This window comes from Caenorhabditis remanei, chromosome IV, assembly GCF_010183535.1.
Source record: "Caenorhabditis remanei strain PX506 chromosome IV, whole genome shotgun sequence".
In the NCBI taxonomy this organism is placed as follows: Eukaryota; Metazoa; Nematoda; class Chromadorea; order Rhabditida; family Rhabditidae; genus Caenorhabditis; species Caenorhabditis remanei.
Window position 1 is genome coordinate 15,114,486 of NC_071331.1, and position 15,161 is coordinate 15,129,646.

At 38.0% G+C, this 15,161-nt stretch overlaps 4 protein-coding genes across 4 annotated transcripts; 3 read left to right on the forward strand and 1 right to left on the reverse strand.

Moving 5' to 3' along the window:
* Positions 1-2,337: 2,337 nt before the first annotated feature.
* Positions 2,338-3,121, reverse strand: GCK72_014225 (uncharacterized protein; the record flags this gene model as incomplete). Its single annotated transcript, XM_003100638.2, has 4 exons — positions 2,338-2,659; positions 2,707-2,805; positions 2,850-2,954; positions 2,997-3,121. 4 exons carry the CDS (start codon positions 3,119-3,121, stop codon positions 2,338-2,340), a joined length of 651 nt encoding a protein of 216 aa, XP_003100686.2.
* Positions 3,122-3,793: 672 nt separating this feature from the next.
* On the forward strand, positions 3,794-5,105 carry GCK72_014226 (uncharacterized protein; the record flags this gene model as incomplete). Its single annotated transcript, XM_053730188.1, has 5 exons — positions 3,794-3,869; positions 3,940-4,058; positions 4,269-4,407; positions 4,596-4,975; positions 5,025-5,105. 5 exons carry the CDS (start codon positions 3,794-3,796, stop codon positions 5,103-5,105), a joined length of 795 nt encoding a protein of 264 aa, XP_053584960.1.
* A 579-nt stretch (positions 5,106-5,684) lies between these two features.
* On the forward strand, positions 5,685-7,285 carry GCK72_014227 (uncharacterized protein; the record flags this gene model as incomplete). Its single annotated transcript, XM_053730189.1, has 5 exons — positions 5,685-5,980; positions 6,027-6,252; positions 6,521-6,946; positions 6,992-7,150; positions 7,217-7,285. 5 exons carry the CDS (start codon positions 5,685-5,687, stop codon positions 7,283-7,285), a joined length of 1,176 nt encoding a protein of 391 aa, XP_053584961.1.
* Positions 7,286-7,761: 476 nt separating this feature from the next.
* On the forward strand, positions 7,762-8,523 carry GCK72_014228 (uncharacterized protein; the record flags this gene model as incomplete). Its single annotated transcript, XM_053730190.1, has 5 exons — positions 7,762-7,785; positions 7,869-8,027; positions 8,077-8,241; positions 8,288-8,425; positions 8,476-8,523. 5 exons carry the CDS (start codon positions 7,762-7,764, stop codon positions 8,521-8,523), a joined length of 534 nt encoding a protein of 177 aa, XP_053584962.1.
* Positions 8,524-15,161: the final 6,638 nt, after the last annotated feature.

Below are 15,161 nucleotides of genomic sequence, written 5' to 3' on the forward strand. Positions count from 1 at the left end.
TATGCATGGAATAGTGAACCGAATAAAACCGCAAGCAATCATCGCGAAAAAAGATGTGAGATTTGCAAAGGTCCTCGACAGCCAGAACAACTCTATTGAAGCTAAAGATCTTGTGAAAGTAATCAGTGGTTTGAACATCAAAGAAAGAGAATCTGATGAGGATCCGGTAGGAGAAGTACTTTATGCATTCAGAGGAACCGTGTTCATTTATGCCCGTAAAATTGCTAAGAACGGAGGAGTTATGGTCTGTAGACCGAAACAATTGCTTCTCCAAGGAGCTAAAAAGACTAACAATACTCCAATGGTATCTCGAATGGCCTCTCCTAATCCGATGGCTTCCCCACGACATAGTTCCGGTGGAATGACGCCCAGCAGCCACGATGGTATGTCCAGTCGTGGAAGTACTGGTGGTCAGACACCAAGACAGAATCAGCCTCGACACTTTGGAACCGCTAATCAACAAAAAGTTCGCCGAGATTTGACCATTATTGGCAAAAATGTGCGTATCACAAAAGGTCCTATGAAAGGCTATTTCGGAATCGTTCGTGATGCTACCGAAGATACAGTTCGAGTTGAACTGCATGCTCAATGCAGAACAGTTTCAGTAGACCGAGCACGTATGATGGTGGTCGGAGATACCGGAATTACAAGTTCAGGAAGTGGCACCTCGTTCTACAATACCGCTAAGACTCCAATGCGTGATTCAAGTAAAACTCCGATGTACGGTTCAAAGACTCCAATGTACGGAGCTCAAACTCCAATGTACGGTGCAATGACTCCACATGCTGGAGACAGAACTCCACATTACGGCGCAATGACTCCCGCTTATGGCGGAGGAAGAACTCCAGCATATGGAGATGGAAGTCGTACTCCCGCTTACGGAAGCAAGACACCTGCTTATGGAGATCTTGACGAGCATTCTTCAGCTCGAACTCCCGCGTATGGAAATGATAATGGAAGAACCCCGGCCTATGGACATGATAGTGGAAGAACTCCAGCTTATGGAAACAGTGAAAACGGACGCACTCCTGCATATGGCGCCTCTACTGATAGTGGAAGAACTCCTGCATATGATCACGACTCCGGAAGAACACCTGGATATGAAAGTCTCCCGTCTAGAACACCAAATTATGACTCGGGCAAAACACCATCATACACTAATGATTTTGATACCCGTAAGTTATTATTCTTTCTACAACTACCGCAATTCTATTAATTTACAGCAACGAGTCCAACATATGACCCTGAGCCACATGAACCTTACAATAATGCACCAGCAAGAACACCAGCGTTTGATTCTGGACGTACTCCAGGTTATGAAACGTATGACAGTGGCAGCCCTACTTATGATCCAGAACCTACCGGCGAAACTGAAGACATTGGAGACACATCATCACCGACCTACGATTCTCCTCCCCACTCGTATTCTGTTCCAACTCCAGGTGCTATGATAAACCCAGCGACACCAGGGGCTTATCACGTTGATACTCCGGGGCCATTTGTTGCTCCAATGACTCCTGGAACTGGAGGAGCTTACGATCAGTACGTGGCTCCATCGCCATATATGGGGGGAGGTTTTGAAGCGAACAACTTCAATAATGCGGGAGGCGCGATTGAGTCCATTCGTAAGTTGTTGTGTAACGTAATAATCATCGAATAATCCTATTTCAGCTGAACACTTTTTGGTACAAGGACATTGGATTATGTCAAATCTTTACGTTGTCATCAAGGAACATGACCCCCGGTATAATGATCGTGAGGCCATCGTTCAAAATGCCAATGATGGAAAAGTTGATATTTACATTCCGGACCTTAAATGTAATCTGGAAGTAGACTTCGATCAGCTCTCTCCCACCAGACCTCAGCCGGGAGATTTCGTAAGTCTCAACGTCAAAACATATCAGATCTAAATCAATTAATATTGTAGGCTCGTGTTATCTTCGGACACGATGGTGGACACAGTGGACAGGTTGTGTCAATGGATGGAGTTGATGCCCTCATTCGGTCACAGTCAGATATCTCCGACATGCGAAGCTGCAACATTGGACTGTGCTGCAAGATGCACGGTGGAGCCTGAACTGATTCCAAAGTAACTATTTATCATTCGTTATTCAACAACTGTTCTCTCATTGGAATTCGCTTTTTCTGTTCATCTGTTTTATATTCGACTTCTTTGTCTTTTCATTTTTCAAAAGTCGATCATTAATCTATTTCTTTTCATTTGTTCAATTAATCAGAAGTCTGCAACGTTTTAATTCAAATGATATTTCTACTTTATTGGTGAAACTCGTATTTGTCAAGGAGGTCAATAATAAAACTCGTAAAATATTTTATGTTTCAAGCGGAGGGGTTGTGATCGGTGAGTTCGAAATTCTCGACCAGTTGATTCACTCGTCGCACAATGTCCCGTCCGTCTCTATTGAAGACCTCGTGAAACTGCTCGTCGTCCGATTCTGGCATTTTCCCACGTAATCGAATCAAAAATTCAGTTTTTCGAGGCAATGTAAAGAGAGCGGCGGACACTGCAGTTTTGACCGGCCATGAGTGAAATTGAGAAAGATGTTTGTCATATGACGAACGGGCGATTATAGAAACTTTCGCCTCATCATCTTCTGCTGTGAAAACACCATCCAATAAATCAATCACGAATTCAAGAGCTCTGAATGTAGATTGATTTTGAAAAATATAGAATTTCGAGATTATTACCTGTTCAGGACCATCAAATGACCGGTACCACTCCTATTTGGCTTGAGATTTCGAATGGACCCGTTCTCCGATTCTCTAGTTGCCATAGTTAAGATACTTCTGAAAATTAAAATCAACATCGAGATTGAAATGGACTTTCTTACTTGTATGACTCCGGATCAGTATTTCTCATCTGAGCGAGTTTCTCTAATTTGTTTGAAACATCCTTCACAACGAAACTGAAAATCGTGCCCCATGACCCCATGACTCTGTAAGATTTTTCAATTTTCAATTCAAAACGATGGACTTACTTGCAAACGTGTTCCCAGAAAAGCAAATACTGTTCCAGGTCAACATTGTCACTATCCACGAGAGAGTTTTCGATAGTTCTCATTATTTGATAAGTCTCTGGTTCGACATCTTCAGATTGTGACATTGTTCACTGAAAAAATACAAAATTGTATGAATGATAGGAAGATAGAGAAGAGAGCACAGAGACAAAAACACAGACAAGAACTTTGCACTTTTGAAGCCGAGAAAGGGAAAAAACGGAGAACAAATAAATGTTTGACACCTCATTGTTTTCGTGTTTTGCCACAGATTCGTTCCATTTATTTTTGTTTCGCTGGAGTTCAGCAGATCACATTTTTCGAATTTCAGAAGACAGTTTCCCGCCGTTTTTATTGTTTTGATACTGGAACTATGCTATAAGTTTCAACTCAATTCGTTGAACCAAAATAAGTTCGAAGGAGGGTTTTCTGGAAAAACAAAAAAACATGTGAACAAATAAAAAAAACTAGTTCGAGAATGTCTTTTCTGTTTCAGAAAATGGGAGAATTTTCCCTATTGTCATAATCTCCGGTTTCAACATAATATAATACCTCATATGCATAACTCTAGAATTTTCAAAACCGGTGCCATGAACCCTCCTCTTTCAAACAATGACTCATCACCTTCCCGATCGCAGCTGTCTCCCTTTCCTCCGCCTCTTCGTTTTTGTCGGACGATCAGTCCGTTGTCAAGTACCTACGTCTCTCAGTCTTCTCTCACATTTGTTCATTTCATCGTCAATTCTCACAATTCATCATCACTTGTCACCTTTTCAGCCATGTACAGTATACTTCGGATTCTAGCAGCACTATGTTTTATTGGCGTCGTGGATTCATATCTACCTTCAGAATACCGTATGTCAATTTGAACTAATTTGTTTAGATTTTTGAAAAGTAAAATGAAAATCAAATTTTTCGAATTCAGGTGGCAAATCACCAGAATCGTCAATAGAAGAATCGAATTGGGTCGACGAGAAAGAAATTCGCGAGCGTCTGTCTGCGATTGCCGCCGAAAAATTCTCACACCACTATCGTGAACACCAGGTACGCCGTATTCAGTCATAAAATGGAAACAATGTTTTACACTTTCTATGACAGTACAAAAAAGGAGTGAGTGTGACGTTGTGAAGTGACCTTTAGTACAATGCAACTTACCAATTAATTCCGATTCACCGTCTTGATCATTTGAAAATTGAAATTGGTCATCCAACCAGAATTCATTCAAAAATTAAACTGAAACATTATCATTTGAAGCAGGTCGAAAATCAAAATTTGACGACAGCGACAAAAAGCAGATCAGTTATCAGGTCAGCTGTTGAGAAAACGCGTAGGAAGAGAGACGGAGGAATTGTGTCAGGACCTGTCGCCACGGCTTTAGTTACTGGAATGATCGGTAAGTAGATCTTTGTCAGTTTACTTTTCTTCATATTTTCTTTCTTCAAAAGTTCTGAGTCATGCTCTCTCTCTAGAGTCTGCTCTTTCTCTCAAGTTCTCACGTCGGCTCAATTGAGAGAGCCGACGTCCTCATTTCTTCAAACATTTGTTCGCATTTTATGAGTCATCAAAAATGCAATTTTTCAGGAATGACAGCAAAAACAGTGGCTGAATTGACAAGTTTTAACCCACGTCTGTCAGAAGGTGGATGTGAATGGTTCGGAACAGCTCCACTCTGCAATTTCCCATGTCCATCTGATTATGATTACATTCGCGCAAACAACGGAAGATTCTCATCCTGGTGGCTTTCGGGCTTCTGCTCCCCAGATCCCAGTTTCGGAAAACCATGTTCCACTCTTCTTGGAGATTACTTCAGTAAACGCTTCTGTTGTAAATCTGATCCAATGGAATGTACATGGTCTGGAAGATGGATGGGAGCTAATACAGCTCACAATATTTACTGTAGATATGATAACGTTGGAAAGTGTGGAACCATTGACTGTTCTATTAACCATTTCACATTAAAAGTGAGTATCAGATGAAATTCTTTGAAACTTTCCAATTTCCTGATTCCAGGCACAAAATTCGTCGGAAATCACTGGTGATCGGTGTGATCGTCTCGAACTTTTTGGACTATGTGGAAAAGCGTCAAAATGAAGAATTTGACTTTTTTCCAGGTGAAAACAGAAAACGATCCATGAATAAAAGAACTATATTGAAAATTGAATGGTAAAAAAATGTCCTTCGCGGCGAGACCAGTGTTTCAAACAATAAAAGTTACTTGAAATGTAGGTCTAATCAGGCTCAAATTTGATCTCTGGCGGCTGGGGTCCCTGGACCCGTTTAAGACCCACATTTCGAGGAATTTCAAATGTTTGAGACACTAGTCTCGCCGCGGCGGATAATTTTACTACGATAGTTTGTTGAGTTTTTGGAGAATTTCTGCATAGGGTTTCTTGAGGTTTTTTTCTACCTCTCGCCAAAATTCATGATTTTTAGTCTATTTTTCGCGATTTTTTGAAAAATCCAAATGATTTGATTAGTCTCCTACAAAATCCTTTTCTTTTTTGGTCCTAGTGCAGTTTTCCTTCAAATATCACTGCTTCGTTTTTTTTTGTTTTAATTTTTCCTTGTTTCCCACGTGGTTGCACACAAAATCTAATAGAATATGTCATCAGAAACTGTTAAAGCATCAAACTTCCTTTTAACTTCCTATAATTTATTTATCTTGCAGGAATGTCCTCCAAAAACCCAACCGAAAATGCTTCAGAACATGAGCGAGAATCCAATTCCAGGTATCGTGAGGCAAACGTGATTCGAAAGGAATTTGATTCTCATCGCGACTCTGAATTTTTGAATGAAAGTTCAAATTATAACGATGAGCTGTACAGACAAGTTTCGGCGAAAGGAGTTGATCAACTAAGTTGCGAAAAAGAATCGTCTTACCAAAAGGAAATGCCTGATATGTTTGAACCACCGTACAACACAGTGTTTGAGGAAATGACGAATATTTTGGAAGAGGAAAGAAAGCTGTATACAACTTTTGTATTTTTTTAGAGATTCTATTCCGTATTTCAGGAAAAATGGCGGAAGCACATCAGAAAGCATCGAAACGGTTGGCAATGAAATTGAACGTCTTGTAGAAGTGTGGGCCCAAATTGTGATGAATGATCCAAATGTCGAAAGAAAACTCCAACATGAAGCTATAATTGATATATACAGACAGAGAATTCAGGACCCACTATTTTATAACAAAAATGTACACAAATCTACAAGCGCTCAATCGGTTGTCATGGATGGACTCGTGAGTTTAACAGTTTTTTTTCTGTTTTGAAAATGTAATTGTTTCTTACAGATTACGGTTTGGAATCTCTCGTTCGTGTCTGTTCACGAAAAAAACAATATGTGGCTTTGAACAAACTCGCAAGATTCCAGGAATGCCGCCCGGCCCGTCCCGTTCTAACTGTAGTTTCGTGCTTCAAGAGAATCGACAAAAAAATCTATTGAAGGAAATGGAATTGAAGGTGAAAATCGAGTACATACGTGAGAATACACATTATTGTTTGTTTCAGATTGCAGCAATTAAAAAACAACGGAAGAGAAAACTGGCCGGACTCGGTGAAAACGACGACTCAATGGACGACATTGCCATGCAGCAGAGAAGGATAAAACCAGATATTGAGTTGCAAAGCAAAGTCAACCAAATGTTGGCAGTTATTTTGGAATACACCGATGAGGACGGGGAAGTTATCGCGGAACCTTTCCAAACTCTCCCAACTAAAAGGGAGCTTCCTGAGTACTATAAGGAAATTTCACAGCCAATGGATTTTGATCGCATCAATAGAAAACTTCAAACTGGACGATACGCAACAATAGACGAAGTAAATGACGATATGATGTTGCTAGTTAACAATGCACAAACGTTCAATGAAGAGGACAGTGAAATTTATGATAACTCCAAAATTATAGCAAGGATGTGGAAGGAACAGTATGATAAAGTGGGTCGTTTATTTTCAGAGAGTACATATTATTGTTTCTTTCAGGTCAAAAGTGCATCGAAGCCGGCAGTGGTTATCAAACAAGAACCGCAAAGTTCGCACACTGTTCCTTCGCAAAAAACTAATTTAGGATCTCCCAGTGAAGCTCCACCACTTAAAAGAATCAAGCGGGAAGTACATGATGAGTTCATGGACGAAGAACAGGTGATATCATTCATTCCAGAATTTGCTCAACTAGTGTACCATTCTTTTATAATTACCTCATTCCAGCCTTCAACGTCGGAGTACCGTGCAGCTAATCGAAATCCGGATGAACGCGGTGATTATGACTACGAGTGATTGAAATACAGTTATTCCAATATCTTGATTCATTTAACTATTAATAAGTTCCATGCAGTACTTGTATCTCCTCCTGTTCTATGATGTCTAATCTTTTGAGCTGTCACTATAAAAACGCCCGCTCCTCTTCCTGTCCTTTTTTCTTATCAGCCTCTAGTCGCCACTCTCTCTCATCGCCCTTTCTTCGCTTATATATCTGCGTCTCTTCCTCGCAGACGTTTTTACACAGTCGCTAGCCTTCCTCTTTCGTGTGAAGAATCTCCATTCAAAAAATATTCGTTCTAGTTTGATTTTTATTTATTCAACCCGAATGAGTGTTGTCAATTAGTTTCATTTATCTGAATCAGAATAAAAATTTCACATCGCATTTCTATCAGCAATCATTCTTTCATTTCATGTGTTGTGTTTCGCCGCATCGTACTTTCGAAACTCTTAGTTCCTCGAGTTTACTGATTTTATTACAGAAAACTCGGAAAATGGCTGCTCTCAGAAGTACAAAGGTACGTTTCATGATCTGACCATCACGATAATAACCATTTCGTTCGGGTGAATTCGTCAGGAGTTGCTAATTCATGTATTTCAGGGACTCGTTGCTCTAGTCACTGGAGGTGCCTCTGGTCTTGGTAAGGGAACTGCCGAAGTTTTGGCTAAAGCAGGAGCCAGAGTTGCTATTCTCGATCTTCCTCAATCAAAAGGAGCTGAAGTTGCCAAAGAAATAGGAGCCATCTTTACTCCAGCTTCAGTTAGTTGAATAGTGGCGATCCAAATACCTTCGCAACTTACAATTTTAGGTCACCAACGAAGACGAAATTAAGGCAGCTTTCGCAAAAGTACAATCGGAATATGGACGCCTCGATGCTCTCGTCAATTGTGCAGGAATCGCCTACGCTTTCAAGCTCTACTCCGTTCAGAAGAAGAAGCATGTTGATTTTGAGAAAATTCGTCAGACTATGGATGTAGGCTTGTTATCGGAAAGATTGTTAATAAAACAACTGTTCCCAGGTTAACGTGTTGGGAACTTTCAATGTCATTCGTCACGGAGTTGCTCTGATGGGCGAACACGAAAAAGATGCAAATGGACAACGAGGAGTTGTTATCAATACTGCCTCTGTTGCTGCATTTGATGGACAGACCGGACAGGTATCCGCATTTTCTTAAGTAATCGATGCTAAGTAAGAGTAATTTTCTAGTCAGCTTATTCGGCTTCAAAGGGAGCAATTGTGGGAAGCTGGACTTAAAAATGAAAAAAATGAAAATAAGTCTCTGGAATGAAAGGTGAGCCATATATTTGAATACGTATATACACCTTATTTGTCACTAGCAATCGGATAGACATGGTCTCCCAAATACGTTTTTTCGAAAATGGCCACTTTCTGATTTTATGAGAAGAGCAAAATTTCACATTTTGATTTATAGTAACCCGGGAGTCATAGCTGGAAACATGAGTCAGTTGACTTTTATGTAGCCTTAGTCCATATCTTGCGATTACACTTTAGTTTGGGAAGATTGCTTTTGAATGGACTAAGTTATGATGTCTCGAAGTGGTTCAATTCAAAAAAGTCGAAAAAACGGAATTATGTCTGCCATTCTCTGGGAACTGAAAAGGGGCACGTAATATTTTTGTTTTGTTCTAGTTAGCGTAAGGGCTATCATTTCCCAAAATATCTAAGAAATCCCAGCGTTACACCCTGGGTCATTCCCATGTTAGATAAAAGCGATTCACCCGATTTTTGACAGCAGTGCTCTTAAGTACACATCGATCTTATTGAAAAAACGAGTGCAGCGTTTTCTCACGTTTATTCTCTTCAATCCTTTCAATGAAACTCTCTCCAGAACTTCATTGAGGGGTTTATCTTCGAGTATCGGCACTGGATCATTTGAGTTAAGACTGAAATTTTGTAGAGATAATAAGCTTATAAAAGCTGAAAACTTCATATCCATTCTCCTTTTTAAATTAGAATTTCTGAAAACGTTCTCAAAGCACTGAATTTGCGTGCTCTCTGACATTTCCAGCTGTATATTCCCACTCGAAAAGTAAGGAAAGAACGAAATAAAGCAAAACCATTCAATATTTCATTCAATCCCGTTTTGCTGAGAGTGCGAAAATCCCCTGAATTTCGCGACTAAATTAGATTCCCATCTCTGCTGAACCAAAGGCTTGGGGAGCCAATACGTATACTCCTAACCTCACCAAAATGCTCTAGTATCATTTGCATTTCATCCGTGACACATGTCTAGACACAGAAAACCCAGATATGTTGGGCCTTGTTTTGGTCCCAGTTTTCCGTTTTCCCACTCTCTTTTCTGCGATTCGTTTTCCATAATAATAAAAGGTCGTCATGCCAAATTGCTGCTGCTCCCACGTCTTCTTTCGTCTTCCTTCTCGCTTCCACTTCCTATTTTTGCTTCTTTCCATTCATTCTTTTCTCTTTTTTTCCTTCTTTTTTCGTTTGTGTTTTTTCTGCGTTTCGATTCGTGAGAACTCATGAGTGACACCATGTATTCCATATTCTTTACTCCGTCACATAACTCATTCGTTCCGTTTTCTTTCATGATATTTTCCAATTATGTTAGTCGTTTCATTCGACAGAAAATTGGATCAAAAAACGTAGTAATACAAATCATTCAAAAAGAGAAAAACGGATAATTTATAGCCTAACACAGTTTTTTGTGAGTAGTAGGTGAAATTGTAACTTTCTGTGTTTCATGTTTTGTTCTCTTTCGAGTGTGCTCCAAATCATTTCAAAGAGATGAACATTTCCCTTTCAAATGGTAAATTTAGAGTGGAAGTCTGTTTCAAATTGAGTTACTTGGCAAATCAAAATTGGAACACAAGTTTTCCTACTCAGTTCAAGACTTTTTTTAAATGCCAATTTTTTGTTGCTTCAGATTGATTCTAACAGAACTCAGCATTTATGGAAAATTCATATGGTTTTCATGTGTTATCTAAACCAAATATTGTTAATTTCTAGGGTTCTGTCCTCATGAAGAATTTTGTTTTGAACAAAATATTTTTTATTCCGGTTATCCAGAACTAATAAGATTCGTCATCTACAGTACCGCTCAATAGGATATGAAGTTTTGGTTTTTCGCCCATAACTTTCTTCTAATTGATCGGATTGACCTGAAACTTTGGGAAAACATTTATTGCAGAGTTCTCATTATATTTAATCAACATTTTTAGTGAAAAATCATGTTTTACAAGTTTTTTGTAAAATTTTCGAAAATCACAAAAATTCGAAAAATCGCATATTTTTATTTCCATGGCCGGTGTATCAAAAATAGAGTGTGTTATTAGTGTTTATGATTAATTTTTAAAAGAAAAGGTCTTGATTCTCATTTTTGACCACTGGACCCCTACTCTTGACTTGTTACCCATGTCTCCCGGGCTGTCAAAGTTTGGTAGTACTAATATATGGAGTTTTGAACTTCAAACACCTGTAAAACTTGTGTTTTCTGTAGAAAACAATATCGAAGTTTGCAAAGCTATAGAGTGAAATGTGGGAAACATGAATTTAACATTTTTATCTCGATGGAAGCCCATATATAATTTTTGGAGACCTCCGATTGTCAAATACTGCATATCTGGTATCGATGTCGGACTCTTTCCGGACGGAAATTATACATTTATTCGGTAGTTTCAGTTTTACAATTTATGGAACTTGTTATTTGAACAATTACCAATATTTTGAGCCGAGTTTCAATACACCTGTTTGTATTAAAAAGATTGATAACTCCCTGCAGTCTTACTCTCACCTGTTCGAAAATGTCGAAATTTACATGTTTGTTTTTCCTCAAAAATCATATTGCATTGATGATGTTTTTAATCATTCGCGTTAGAAAAAAACCCAAATAGGCTAAAAAATAGTACAAATGTCCCCTCTCACATTTTCTCATGTATTCATAAGACGACCAAAAAATGCTGTCAGAACATGATCACGATGAAGTTCCTTTTCAAAGGAACAGTACTTTAAAAATCAATTATTTATCGAAACTTGACTCATTATATTGGCAATGGTTCAAGTAACAAATTCCATAAGTTGCAAAACTGAAAGTACCGGATAAATGTATAATTTCGCTCCGGAATGGGTCCGACATCGATACCAGATATGCAGTATTTGACAATCGGAGGTCTCCAAAAATTATATATGGGCTTCCATCGAGATAAAAATGTTAAATTCATGTTTCCCACATTTCACTCTATAGCTTTGCAAACTTCGATATTGTTTTCTACAGAAAACACAAGTTTTACAGGTGTTTGAAGTTCAAAACTCCATATATTAGTACTACCAAACTTTGACAGCCCGGGAGACATGGGTAACAAGTCAAGAGTAGGGGTCCAGTGGTCAAAAATGAGAATCAAGACCTTTTCTTTTAAAAATTAATCATAAACACTAATAACACACTCTATTTTTGATACACCGGCCATGGAAATAAAAATATGCGATTTTTCGAATTTTTGTGATTTTCGAAAATTTTACAAAAAACTTGTAAAACATGATTTTTCACTAAAAATGTTGATTAAATATAATGAGAACTCTGCAATAAATGTTTTCCCAAAGTTTCAGGTCAATCCGATCAATTAGAAGAAAGTTATGGGCGAAAAACCAAAACTTCATATCCTATTGAGCGGTACTGTAGATGAATGATCACCGCAATTTTGAACACTTTTCTTCCGAACGCTTATGAGAAAAAGAGAAATGAATCTTGATGGAAGTTTCTGAGAGATTGTATTCTAGTCTTGGGTAAAGAACCAGTATGTCATCTATGGATAAATATAGTCCTCCTCTACTTTTCAGACAATCTGAAGATTTTCTAAATTTTCATTTGTATTGATTTCCTTAGTTCCACGTCTATTCTCAGTTTTCAGTAAAATCGTATTTTTGAATCGTCATTGTTATACACAATTTATCTGTACAAATTATGATTACATTCCATGGGAGACCATGTCTATCCGATTGCCAGTGACAAATAAGGTGTATATACGTACTCAAATATATGGCTCGCCTTTCATTCCAGAGACTTATTTTCATTTTTTCAATTTTTAAGTTCAACTTCGTTAATTCCTTAAAAATAAGTTCAGCGTTTTTTGGTGAATTCTCCTTTTTTATGTAAGACGACTATTACAGTGTTTTAAAAACTATGTTAAGAATACTCGTGTGAGTAACCTATACTCTGATTCATAGTTAAGATTAAAGAGATGCGAAAACCGAGAAGTTTGGCTTTGGCTATTCTAAAGTTGTGTTTATCAGCCCATGGCAATCCACTAAATTAAAGAAATCTGATTTGTTTGAGATATTGGAAAATACGAGATTCTAACAATATTTGAAGTGTAGAATCTTCTATTTTCTAATTGGAACACTTTTCAACTAGATCTACAGTACCGCTCAAAAGTGTAATAAGTTTTGCCTTTTTCAGCTGAAAATGCCCGACTTCGAAAGTATCTCATAGTAAAACTAACTGTTCCACAAAATAACTTTTTATGGGATCAAACATACCAAGAGTAGAACTCTATTTTTGTGGTTGACACCTTTTTTACGAACATTCTCTAGAAAGTATGGTAATTTTAAGACGACAGCTCAAAATCGTACTATTTTGTACCGAAATTTGACGAATTGAGGTAGAATTTGTTTTGATTTTTTTAAAATTATTTCTCCTTTAAGTTTTCATTTTTCAGTTGAAAATGACCACCTTTGAGAGTGTGTCATGGTAATACTAACTGTCCCACCGAATAACTTTTTATGGGATCAAACAGAACAAGAGTAGAGACTAATTTTTGTAGTTGACAACTTCTTTGTACTTACAATCCCTAGAGTTACATCTCGTCAAAATAAATTCTACCTCAATTCGTCAAATTTCGGTATAAAATAGTACGATTTTGAGCTGTTGTCTTAAAATTACCATACTTTCTAGAGAATGTTCGTAAAAAAGGTGTCCACCACAAAAATAGAGTTCTACTCTTGGTATGTTTGATCCCATAAAAAGTTATTTTGTGGAACAGTTAGTTTTACTATGAGATACTTTCGAAGTCGGGCATTTTCAGCTGAAAAAGGCAAAACTTATTACACTTTTGAGCGGTACTGTAGATCTAGTTGAAAAGTGTTCCAATTAGAAAATAGAAGATTCTACACTTCAAATATTGTTAGAATCTCGTATTTTCCAATATCTCAAACAAATCAGATTTCTTTAATTTAGTAGATTGCCATGGGCTGATAAACACAACTTTAGAATAGCCAAAGCCAAACTTCTCGGCTTTCGCATCTCTTTAATCTTAACTATGAATCAGAGTATAGGTTACTCACACGAGTATTCTTAAAACAGGGAGAATCCCGATGGAAGCTTAATACTGTAATTTAATAGAAATTAATGTAGTAGCTGCCGCTCAAGATATTCAGTTAACGATTCCGAATGGTTCTGGAACTCGACAAACACTATTCTGTGATTATTAAAGTCATGAATACTTAGAGCTTCTCAAACTATCTAGAAGATTATCCATTCAAATGGGCATTGTTGGGAAAGTGAAGTCAAAGAAAGTTAGTAGTCAAAGAGCATTTTGGAGTCATAGAGAAACTGTAGTCAAAGATACTTTAGAGTCAAAGAGAGAAATGTAGTCAAAGAGAAAAGTGAAGCCAAAGAGACATAGGAGTCAAAGAGAATGTGGAGTCATAGAGCAAGTGTAGTCAAAGAGTGTTCGCCTTGACTTCACTGTCTCATTGTCTCCTATGTCTCTTTGACTCCAATTTTCTCAACTTTGTCTTCGTCTCTCTGACTCTAAAGTGTCTTTGACTACAGTTCTCTCTAAGACTTCAAAATGCTCTTTGACGACTAACTCTCCTCGACTTCACTTTCCCAATAATATCCATTTGAATACATACTTTCTACTTGACAGTTGGAGGATCTCTGAACATTCAATACTGTACTATTTCAATACTAAGCCTCTGAAAGTTCGTTAGTTCATTTCCATGCAGCTCTGGTCTAGATCTAGTCGAAAAGTGTTCTAATTAGAAAATTGAAGATTCTACATTTTTTTTCCCAATATCTCAAACAACTTGGGTTTTTTGAATTTAGTAGATCCGCAATTTACTGCCATTTTAGTGAGGTTTGGCGTTTTTCATTTGTCAAAACCTTTCTGTTCAGTTTACATTCATATCCGCATTTCTCTCGCTCACTTATACAATGCGTTTTATCAGATTTTTAGTTGCGAACTGTTAAATTACTAGAAGGAAAAGTTGTACCCTCGAATTATATTTGTTGTACCCTCAAATTAATTCGAGTTGTACCTTAGAATTATAGAGAAGTTGTACCCTAGAAAAGTTGCGCCCTAGAATTATTGTACCCTCGAATTGTTGTACCCTAGAATTGAAAAAGTTGTACCCTAAAAATGTTGTACCTTGTTGTACCCTAGAATTGTTTTACCCTCAAAATCAAATGCCGACAAGGACCGAGGTTTCTGAAGTAAAATGTAGCAAAATTCAGTTATATTGAATCCTAAACGAGCTATCCTGGCTAACTTTGTCGAGTCTCTGCAATCAGCAATCATCGGACATTCATTGGTGAACAAGTTCAATAATTTTCTCCTACTTTGTTTCGCACCATTCTTGAATACATCATCAGGTGAAATCTGCTTGATTGGAGCGACTATTAGCCCGACAGAGTTCTTACAACTGCGCTCCACCGAAATGTCCTTGAAAAATGTCTCTGTTTTCTCTGATTCTTTCAAATTCGCACACAATTTTTTTTGGTTTCGGTAGAGCGCAGGTATAAGAAGCGTGCCGTCCTAATAACAAGTCCGCCGCTTCCTCCCCCGTACGGCAGCTCTAATCATCCACCTCCCCTTGCCATGACCCAAACTTGCACTTGCATTCATCCTTGAAGA